Here is an 11,367-nt window from a genome sequence, read left to right on the forward strand (position 1 = left end):
GACAGGATGATCACTGACTCAGATTATTATTCTTTTTTTAAAGAGGAGTGGCACGGTTTTGCGAAATCCATTTTTTTGTTATGCTTTTCTGAACCAGCTTTCTTTCCATTGCAATGACAGACATCAAATCCATTTGTTACAGTTGGACATTAACATGTTTAATTCTTATAGATATTTACATTTTAGATTATTACATTACATCTTAATACAGGCTTGGAAGTCTAAAATACTTTGCATATAACAGTTTTGCAGCAGCAGGGTTTCTCCTGTGCTTTCTCTGCTAAATGATTGTGTGGAACGCAAGCTGCCACATGTAACTTTGGTTAAAAAACCCTTTCTCAAAAAAAGAAGCTTTTCTTTGCAATAACAGTATATAGCTCAAAACTAACAACCAAAAGAGAAAGATATGACAGTTTGACAATGTGAAATGCTAATTAAGATACATTCATGGGTAAATTAAGGTGGCGATCAAGCTAGAAATTGAACAGTTCAGGTATTGATAAAAATGTCCATTATTAGAAGTAGGCCTACAGAGACTGAATTGGGATAGAGTTCAGTCATACAATTGGCAGCATCCACTAGGCCCCACGTACAGTATCCGCTTACATACTGAGACAAGCTGTTAGGGTGATCACGTGGTAGAGCAGGGTCTGAAAAAGAGCTTTGACATATGTAAGACTCAGAGGTCACATACAGCAAGATGATAAGCTTATACAGGGATAAAACAAAATAAAAGAATAGCATCCCATTTCTGCTAGTAAACACATCCAAAGCTTTCTTTCACTAAATGGACATGATGAGGTACCATATTACAGCTGAAATTGTGTTTTCTCAGATATCAAAGTGCTGAATGAACATCTTTGAACGTTCTTTATAGGTATATATTTAGCTTATTTTAATTATGTACTGGATGGAAACATTCCCTAGAACACTTAGCAGACAGCTTGTAGCTCAGTGACTTTACTGTGGATGCCTATTGACAGTAAATATTATGCTTACATGGTGTGTATGCAACACTTCCTCAGGAATCACAGAAAAATACGAGGTCAGAAAAAGGCAGAGAAGCATAGGTATGACCTCATGAGCTTTAATAGAAAGCATTGGCTTAGGGCTAATGCAGAAGGGAATGATAAAGGGAAGTGGTGTTCTCAGGCAGCATAGGACAATGGTTTGGCAGTGTGACTAGCCTACTGGAGGGCAGGTTGACTTTGAGGCAGGTGACAGGGGTCACTGGCGTTACGCCATGGTTTTGCAAATGCTCAAAAACAGCATCACATTTTCATAGTCAAGTCATGCTAAACATAGGATATACATACAAAATAATTAACTGAAAAACAGTACGGAAATAGCATGTTAACAATATAAGAATAATACTATTGCTCTGCATGTTGTTGAAAGCTTACTTTGCTTTAAAACCTATTACCTTTTGAAAATAAAAAATACTTTTACACACACTAAAAATAGCATTTATGACTACATGTAACAAGGCACAGTTGGCAATACTGATTATAACAGTCATTTTGGATAATGTGCTAGATAATCAGTTTTTGGGTAACAGGCACTCTATAAAGCCAACAGAAATGCAAAAGTATAAACCCATTCATTCTGGCAGTATGCTCTAGGCCACTCACACGCAGTCATCAACTTGGAAACCCAATTGACACATGCTCATATGAACAAACTCGTACTCTGTTCATCACAAAATCACTCATTTGCCTGACAAGAACAGAGTACATACATAAAGAAAAATCCAAAATTACATTGGAAGGCTCTGTTGAATGATACATAGTAAAAATAAGAATATTTATGGATATGTTCCCGACTTCAGCCTCTTCCCATTTCACGTCAGCAGGCCCAGACGAGTCAGTTTGGCAGACAGAAAGGAATGAAGAACAAACACCATGGGCTTGGGGCCAGAGTGCAGGTCAAACACCTGAAAGAAAGAGACAAGATAAAAAATACAAACAGTACATTAATCAATACAGTCAATGGACTTTTAGACCATTACACTCTAACAGTGATGTAGTTTACCATTTCACCCTCTGGACCCCCAAAGTCCAGATAGAGGTTGCGGATCCCGTCATCTGCAGACATCTTGAGCTTCTCGAAGGGGTATCTGAAGAGCACAGCACCCCCTGCAGTCTCTCCTGGCTCCCGGGTCACAGTGAAGCCCTTCTCATAGTGCAGTATGAGGCGAACGTCCTGCCTGTTCAGCATGCAACCTGAGGTACAGAGGGAGGGAAGTGTGAGAACAGTACTGCACAAAGTAAACGTGTGTGGGTGTGTGTGTAATTGGAACAGTATGTGCCTGTGTGAAAGAGTTTATGAACATGTTTGTGTTGCAGTGGAATAGGGAAGGAAAAGACTGAACATTTCCAGCACATACTAGCAGCCAACTATTGTTCTCTATTGAGTGGAAACATTCCCCCAACTGGCTATGCTTCTTCCTTTACAACTTTTTTCCCCCACTGGTGTTTTTGGTACATTCACTTTTTTCAGTCACCACTTCCTGTATCACTGTGAGAAGTGAATCATGTGATTCCAAAGCCTCACTCAATAATATATGCAGATAGTTAGACAAACCAACATTAGAAATACGGACAGACACACACACACTCACCAATGGAGACCTCCTTAATGAGTTCTGCGGCAGCATGCGCCCCCTGCACCAGGGCCCGGGTCCACGAGGACAGGTCCCAGTGTGTCTCCACCCGGAACACATGGGACTCGATGCCCCGCCCTGTACCCGTCCGAGTGGCAAACACCAGGTCTGCCCCCTGTGCCGGGGAACTGCGGGCACTGCCAGAGTGCACCAGTCTACAGAGAAACAGGAACAAACCACAAGGTTATATCAACTCACTGTTTGCTCCTCCCACAAGTGATTTTTAAAAAGCTTACAGTGATTCATAAGTTATGATAACAAAATGCCAACACATCGCAGAGAGTAAATGGCAGAGAGAGAGAGAAAGAAATAGAGACAGACAGACAAAGAAAAATACAACCTACATTCTAATTCTGGCTGGCAAACTTGTTGTCCTACCTTGTGGCAAGTAGTGGGTGTGTGAGCATGGGTGTGGACCAGGCTTCGCGGTTCCATGGCACTGATTCAAACAGCAGGATATCTTTCTCTGTCAGTGCCATGACGATTGGTCGGAACTGGTGCCGCCCACCATCCAGCTGGACCTACAACATAAAGAAAGAGAGACAGCATGAGAGAAGTGTGTCAAAGTGCTTATGTAATTTCTGATGAGATTTTCCACATCTGATTGTGTAGTTGTGTGGGTGTCATGCTAGGTGGGCCCAGAGAAAAGTTAACGCAACGGCACCTTCCTTTGGTTCTGTCTCAAAGTGCTTCCTGTCAACCCCCAACATGGCCAACAAAAAACACACACAGACAATGTCTATACATTTAACATGGTGTACTGACACTACACCGCTACCCACTTTGTGGACCATTGCTTCCATGCAGCTATGCCCTGTGGGCTATTGCTCCCATGCTGCTATGCCCTGTGGACTATTGCTCCCATGCTGCTATGCCCTGTGGACTATTGCTCCCATGCAGCTATGCCCTGTGGGCTATTGCTCCCATGCAGCTATGCTCTGTGGGCTGTTGCTCCCATGCTGCTATGCCCTGTGGGCTATTGCTCCCATGCTGCTATGCCCTGTGGACTATTGCTCCCATGCTGCTATGCCCTGTGGACCATTGCTCCCATGCAGCTATGCCCTGTGGGCTATTGCTCCCATGCAGCTATGCTCGGTGGGCTATTGCTCCCATGCTGCTATGCCCTGTGGACTATTGCTCCCATGCTGCTATGCCCTGTGGACTATTGCTCCCATGCAGCTATGCTCTGTGGGCTATTGCTCCCATGCAGCTATGCTCTGTGGGCTATTGCTCCCATGCAGCTATGCTCTGTGGGCTATTGCTCCCATGCTGCTATGCCCTGTGGACTATTGCTCCCATGCTGCTATGCCCTGTGGACTATTGCTCCCATGCTGCTATGTCCTGTGGACCATTGCTTCCATGCAGCTATGCCCTGTGGGCTATTGCTCCCATGCAGCTATGCTCTGTGGGCTATTGCTCCCATGCTGCTATGTCCTGTGGGCTATTGCTCCCATGCAGCTATGCCCTGTGGACCATTGCTCCCATGCAGCTATGCCCTGTGGGATATTGCTCCAATGCAGCTATGCTCTGTGGGCTATTGCTCCCATGCAGCTATGCTCTGTGGGCTATTGCTCCCATGCTGCTATGCCCTGTGGGCTATTGCTCCCATGCAACTATGTCCTGTGGGCTATTGCGCCCATGCAGCTATGCTCTGTGGGCTATTGCTCCCATGCTGCTATGCTCTGTGGGCTATTGCTCCCATGCTGCTATGCTCTGTGGGCTATTGCTCCCATGCAGCTATGCTCTGTGGGCTATTGCTCCCATGCATCTATGCTCTGTGGGCTATTGCTCCCATGCTGCTATGCTCTGTGGGCTATTGCTCCCATGCTGATATGCTCTGTGGGCTATTGCTCCCATGCAGCTATGCTCTGTGGGCTATTGCTCCCATGCTGTTATCCTCTGTGGGCTATTGCTCCCATGCAGCTATGCTCTGTGGGCTATTGCTCCCATGCAGCTATGCTCTGTGGGCTATTGCTCCCATGCTGCTATGCTCTGTGGGCTATTGCTCCCATGCAGCTATGCTCTGTGCGCTATTGCTCCAATGCAGCTATGCTCTGTGGGCTATTGCTCCCATGCAGCTATGCTCTGTGGGCTATTGCTCCCATGCAGCTATGCTCTGTGGGCTATTGCTCCCATGCAGCTATGCTCTGTGGGCTATTGCTCCAATGCAGCTATGCCCTGTGGACTATTTGCTACATTCATTATGTTTAGCTGTTACTCTTTCCCCCCCATTGTTGACATTTCTTCAATTGTGTTGTCTCTAGTGTTGTCATGTCTTATGTCTGTTCCTGTCCTTTCTCTTCACTCTGTCTCTCTCTGCTGGTCTTTTTAGGTTACCTTCTCTGTCTCTCATTCTTCAGCTGTTCTACATTTCCCCTAACTAGCTCATTCACTCTTTCCCCACCTGTTCTCTCTTCCCCCCTGATTAGGTCTCTATTTCTCTTCTTATGTTTAGCTGCTACTTTCAGTGTCTGATTCTTTTTGTGTTTTTTGATGCCCAAGCTGTCCACCTTGTCCTGTTCTGTCGGAGTCTGCCTGGCATTTCACTATACAATTGTTCCGCTGACAACGTTGGAAGAGGATTTATGCCATTCTATTAAAGAACTCTGTTTTTTTAAAACCGCTTATGTTCATAACAAGTGTTCTTTTTAATTATGTATAACGTGTGCTGTGACTTGTAACACATGTAAACTGCACTTTAAATAAATTCTGATTCGCACACCATATAAGATAGCAAATTTAAAAGACTACAGAATATCACAACTGAAAGTTCAGAACAAACACAGTGACCCATTTATAAAACTCTTCACAGTACATATGCACTATTATACAAGGCGGAACAGCATTACACCATGCTGTATGTGTGAATCTGTACACAAGTGTATTTGACAGCAGCATACAGTACTTCAATTTGATTATTTTGCTTAATATTTAGTGTGTTTGTGTAATTTATTCTGAAGGCCTATATGAGTGCAGTACCTGTTCTGCCAGCCAGCTGATGTGTTTGAGTTGGGGGTGTGACCCAGTGGTGCTGGAGCCCAGATAGGAGTTGATGTGGGCCAGAGTCTGGGGCAGCAGGGCAGCAATGTTGGTGTGGATGGCTGTGAACCAGGAGTGGGCGCTGGGGCCATCCTTACAGCGCATCACTACCGTGTGCTGGCCATCAGGGGAGTGCAGCTCCAAGAGCCTTTGGGAGTCGACAGTCCTCATCATTATCTTACTAAAACATACCAAATCAACATTCTCATTATGTTTCCTATTTTCCCTCTTATGCCACATTTCAATTGAACGCACACAATGCAGGTCTTACCTGTTCTCCAGGTCAGGCATGGTCAAGTTCCTGCTGATAAAGCACATTTTGAGGAGGATGACCTTCCTGTCCTTGGCCCCACTGTGTTTGGGGGACCCAGAGTCCTCACTGCCACTGAAGTTGGGGGACTGAGGACGCACCCCATCCCACGGCAGGTCTGCCACCAAGGAGGGCTTCTTAAATAGTGGGGAAACCTCTCTGATATATTTAACTACAGAAACGCAGAAAGACACAAAATAAAGAACATTAGTGATTAATTATGCATAGACCTCAAGTTGTACAAAAGTGTGTCTAAACGCAACACACGATTGATCATGTTTCAGACTATGGTTGAAAAGTTGCAACGCTCAATTAAAGAGTAATACATGTCTTATAAGGATGTATTAGTCTCTTGTGGAGTTGTTCTGAGTAGGAGAGTTGGCGGAGCAGTTGTGTGCTTGGCAGGTCGGCTGCTTGGAGAAGAATGGCTTTGACTGAAATCATGAATTCACTTTCCAAATTTGGTCCTGCGGCCTATTCTCTCTCTCTCTCTCTCTCTCTCTCTCTCTCTCTCTCTCTCTCTCTCTCTCTCTCTCTCTCTCTCTCTCTCTCTCTCTCTCTCTCTCTCCCCTCTACTGGTGTATGTTAGTCCTCTGGGTCGCTCTGCTCTGACTGAGAAACTCGATATGAGGAGCTGAAAGGATGAGGTCATTGTTGCATGTAGGAGAGGACTAGGGTTGTGAAAGTAGTTGGCCCAAACATATAGTATGAATATGGGTGGACTGTTTGTGTGTAATTTGACGGAAAGAGGGAGGTAGTGGTGAGGCAAGAGGTCAAGGATTGGAACCCATTTCCAAGACACTGCGAACCACACTGCTCTTACTAACCGTGTCAGGGAATATTTCTGCAAGTCTTTTGGTGTGTATATGTACCGTATGTGTGTATGAATGTGTTTCACGAAGCGGCTGGACCTCTAGACATGAGCTAGAGCATGAGGAAACCCCTACCCAAACCCAACCCAGAAAGAAAGCAAGATGGACAGAGCCTGCTACAGTCACACTGCGAATCCTGATGAAGCAAAATAAAGATTACACTCACTGTTATAGTGGCATATGCCCAATACACACCGCCACATGTTTTAGTGAGGAGTAATAAATGACGAATCAAGTTAACGTAATTATGCTCAGTCAAGACTTCTTCCAGTCACAACACCACTGCAGTGTTCCAATGTGGTTATCAATGTCATGGTATATTTAAATACAGGTTCTCTCTGTGTGTGGCATTCCCACGTCCCCACTGTACTGTAGCTCTGGTATCTGTATGGATATTCTTTAGCAATGATACGTTGAGCTATAGGTGACAAAGACGTTATGACACTGGCTCGCATTCAGAGGGAAGATACATATTGGAGAATTGGAGACTTAACACTACATCTCCATCTGCCAACACTCTCTGCTTGAGTAAGTGCAGACTGCAGTGGAACAAGGAGGATGTTTGGGCTAGTTGGTGTTTTATGGCAGAGTAGCCTGTTGAACTGAACGAGGAGAAAGTGTGTCCCACACCCAACATGGAGTTAAAACTTTGTGAAAAGTTCTGAGTCAGATAGTTGGTTCCAGAAGCTACTCTCACTGTCCCTCTCTGGTGCTGTTTAAAGATCTCATTATAACTGTCAGCATTGTCACTCAGCTCCAGTTCCGATTTTAATTTTAATTAGGGCAGTACACAGAGGACAGTTTGTGTGTGTGTGTGTGTGTGTGTGTGTGTGTGTGTGTGTGTGTGTGTGTGTGTGTGTGTGTGTGTGTGTGTGTGTGTGTGTGTGTGTGTGTGTGTGTGTGTGTGTGTGTGAAGAACAAAAGAAAGAATGAAAGAATAAAAGAAAAGAATAGTGAGTGATTGAGAGAGATGAGAAGAGGTGCATAGAGATGCCATCACACATAGCTGGAGCTAGTTCTTCTCTCTCCCTCCATACCTCTATGCCCACAGCAATGCAGAGGAATGAGACAGAGAGGAGGAAGCGGAGAAGAGCCAAGGGAATCTGTCTGACTCCAACTTATATTTGGCTGAAGGAGTTGAGGTTCAATCCCCCATGGGTTGATCAGGCATACATTTTCTGTCTTCTTCTTGTAGCCTTCACCCGGGTATGGCTTTAAGTGATCGGTTACACCACAGACCCTTACCAATGTTTTTCTTTTGACCAAAATCCTACTGTGACTTGTCCAGCTTCACCCTCTTTTCTCTCCCCCTCCCCCCTTGCCACAGACTGTGTGCTGCCAGGCCTTTAATGAGAACATTGTGTCAGACTCCCCAGATGGGGGGGGGGGGGGGTAGAAGGCTCTGGAGAGGCTCCCTTTGCTCCCCTCAAATATACACACCTGCCCCCCATTCAAAAAAGCCCCCTCTGCTGCTCCCATTCAAACACACACACACACCTATCCCCTTCCTCACCTCTTTTCACCCTGACCTGGATCACAAAAGGATGGCATGCAGGTTGGCAGAAGCATTGTATATATCCAGTAGGTGGATTAAAAAAACATTATAGAAAGTACACATGCTGCAACACTGTCCATGCAATGAATCACACAAACAAATGTCTTAGGTAGGTTATGGTCAGATATTTATGTGGATATCCATCTCTGTTTACAGACGCAGACAACTTGAAAAAACGATGAGACAGAGACTGGAGAGCAAATGTGCTTTATCCCACTGATATTAATCACATACTTCATATGTGGTGGCTTTTATGACGCATTGTAGAATCAAGTGAAATGTTCAATGGTTATTGGTCAGTAAGTTTTGGCTTGTGAACAAAAGAAAATAACTGTCTCTAATCGGGCCTGTCCCCATTTTATGAATACAGTCTTTGTCTCTTTGTAGTGTTCTTATTCTTCCTTTTAACCAGACAATGGCCTCCTCCGCTATCCACCAACGAGCAGACAAACTAAACAAGACAGCCATGAGCCAATGTACTAACTGAATGGCGTTAGTCAATGTCCATTACAGTGTGCTCATGTTTATTATGAACGGCAAAATAAAGCAGATATCGTATTAGTTAGAAACACAACATCCAGGCCTGTGTGAGAGTTCTACACAGACCTTGGGAGCAACCTGGTTGAGGAATGTGAAGTCACTAATTGCTGTAATGTCTAGCGTTTATGGACTGTGTACATTACATATTGGTCTGGGAATTGAAACCTCATTCTGACCTTCAGAGGATGAGGAGAATGCAGACAGATTGGAATTGTGGTCCATTTACAAAGACCACAACTCACTCCCTGTCATTCTAACAAACAGTGACAGGCAACTGGCACATTCCTTAAACAAAATCACAGGTTTTCCGCAATGGAGAGACAGAGATTACACAAACTTATTTTGGACTATTAGGTCTATTTCAGACAAGAAGCAGAAAATACGACTTTATTTTTGGGGTCATAGTGAGAACTCATTTGACTTGCTAAATGACACAAACTGCATCACACTAACTACATCCAACCTTATTCAGTATTCATGCTGAGTTCATTTGCAAACCATTAACCACCACACAGTGCATTTCAGACCCTGACCAGTTGTTTCCAAACCCTGGGCTTTACACTGAAATGCTCCTAAAATCAATATATGAGCACACAAACGTGATGATTCACCGCGTTAGCATACAATGACCTATCTAAAACAATCCACTGCCACAAATACAATGTAGCTAATTTTGTAACCACAGTGCAATACTTTCGTGTTTACAATAGACCTAAAGATAGGCTACGTTGAGTCAGTTGACACCGCCCCCTATAAAATCCCGTCAATGGTTGTGGAGTGTGAACTTGTTACATTGTAGCCTATGCCCTGTGGTCTGGCAATGTGTTAGAAAGTAAACATTGTAGCCTAAAACCATGGCCTGAATTCTGGCTACGTTGAAAATAAATGAAAAAGTAGCCTGGTGATCAATCAGTTCATCTAACTGGCTGCTCATGATCTTATTTTAGGTATTTATGTGTCTATTTCCTGATGCAATATTCTGCCCACAGCTGCATCCTAGGCCTAGGCTGCATCTTCTAAGAAAAAGGCAGAATTAAGTCGCATTTGGCTATAAATCGAACATTGTTTTGGAAACTACTGAAGGCTGCTGTCAGACTGACTGGCCTTCTCAAATCCCCGCTATTGCGTTTGGAAACTTACCCTCAAGCGTAACCTCTTTCCCGGCCTTTTTTAGAGACTGCACCGCTAGATCATGCGTAGCCTCCCTGAGGTCATTTCCATTTACTGACAGGATCGCGTCGCCGACCCGAAGAGCCCGACTCTGATCAGCTGCAAGTCCGGGGAAGATCTTGGATATGAGGATGGGCATTCGGTTTTCCCGACCCCCCTTGATACTGATCCCCAACCCGCCAGACTCTTGTTTTACAACTCTAACTTTACGCACAGCTTCTGATGCGCCGGATTCTAAATTGATGGAAGTTTCACCATGCCTGGAACTGAAGCTAGATCCAGGACTACCGTAACTGGACCCCGGGCTGCCAAAATCAGAGTTCGTACCGTTATCACGATTATACTTGCCAGGGCTGGGGCTATTAAAACCGTCGTAGTGACCCCGGTTGATGCCCCCGCGCGCTGGGCTACCGCTTCGTCCTAGCGCACCATGGTTCGGATGTAGTTCTGGGTTTAAGGTTTGACCACGGTTCGAATTTCCCGACGCTAAACCCGGGTCGTTTCCGTTAGACGTTCCATTCCGCAGGCCCGCTGAATTGGTGTAATCCAAGTTGTTCCCGTGTCCGCTTATCTCTGTTTCGGCCGTTAATGTGAAAGTCTCGCGGGTCAATTCGGCCGCTACCCGGATCCAGCGGTCCCGGAGCAAAAGATCTAATTGACCATTTTTGTCCGCTCGTGTCCAGACAGCCATCCTGGTAGTCCGCGGTAGATTTCAGACTAAACTCATGATGAACTTTTCCTATTTTCAGAGTGCGTAGGCTACCCAAGCACTATCCTAAACTACATTTGACACACCCACTTACGCACAGATTGCAGGAAAATGTTTCAACAAAAAAAGTGGAAGGGAACAAATGCCTCTGACGGCCTCCCTCTTCATTTGGGGTGCTGAAGCGGGCCGCCTGCTGAGGAAAAACTCGGAGCCGGATGACAGAAACAGCCAATGAATGGGACCTCAAATTACTTATTCATGAAAGAGGCGGGGTGTCAAGAAATTTTTTAAATCTTCTGAAGGCTAGTCCATCTCTCTTCTCACTATAGGCCTCTATTATCCCGTCTATTAAATTGTAACAGACACTTTATAATATAAGTGTTTATAATTGATTAACGAATGGTAATAGTATTTAACATGTAGGCTATAGCATATTAGTGAACAATTCATTGACATTTTCAACTATCTAACAAAGCTTTAGATCTTCTCATGGTAGCTCAAGGTCAACAA

The 11,367-nt window shown here is 44.7% G+C and overlaps 1 protein-coding gene across 2 annotated transcripts; it reads right to left on the bottom strand.

Moving 5' to 3' along the window:
- Positions 1-132: 132 nt before the first annotated feature.
- LOC135524484 (beta-2-syntrophin-like) lies at positions 133-11,076 on the bottom strand. Of its 2 annotated transcripts, none has more exons than XM_064952052.1 (7): positions 10,119-11,076; positions 5,973-6,183; positions 5,642-5,882; positions 3,041-3,183; positions 2,621-2,817; positions 2,032-2,222; positions 133-1,933 (listed from the first exon to the last, which is right to left on the bottom strand). In XM_064952052.1, the coding sequence occupies exons 1-7, from the start codon at positions 10,837-10,839 to the stop codon at positions 1,841-1,843; spliced, it is 1,797 nt and encodes a 598-aa protein (XP_064808124.1). In that variant the 5' UTR covers positions 10,840-11,076; the 3' UTR covers positions 133-1,840. The 2 variants fall into 2 exon arrangements, with proteins under 2 accessions (XP_064808124.1, XP_064808125.1); XM_064952053.1 differs by having other exon boundaries at positions 5,642-5,849; positions 10,119-11,073.
- Positions 11,077-11,367: the final 291 nt, after the last annotated feature.

Source organism: Oncorhynchus masou, chromosome 31 (assembly GCF_036934945.1).
Source record: "Oncorhynchus masou masou isolate Uvic2021 chromosome 31, UVic_Omas_1.1, whole genome shotgun sequence".
NCBI classification, from domain to species: domain Eukaryota; kingdom Metazoa; phylum Chordata; class Actinopteri; order Salmoniformes; family Salmonidae; genus Oncorhynchus; species Oncorhynchus masou.

Excerpts from the sequence above, each read along its gene's own strand:
- LOC135524484 (XM_064952052.1), bottom strand. The coding sequence starts at position 10,839 with ATGGCTGTCTGGACACGAGCGGACAAAAATGGTCAATTAGATCTTTTG. Across the intron at positions 2,818-3,040 it reads CACCCACTACTTGCCACAAG|ACTGGTGCACTCTGGCAGTG; the intron begins GTAGGACAACAA and ends GTTTCTCTGTAG. Across the intron at positions 1,934-2,031 it reads GGGGTCCAGAGGGTGAAATG|GTGTTTGACCTGCACTCTGG; the intron begins GTAAACTACATC and ends TCTTTCTTTCAG.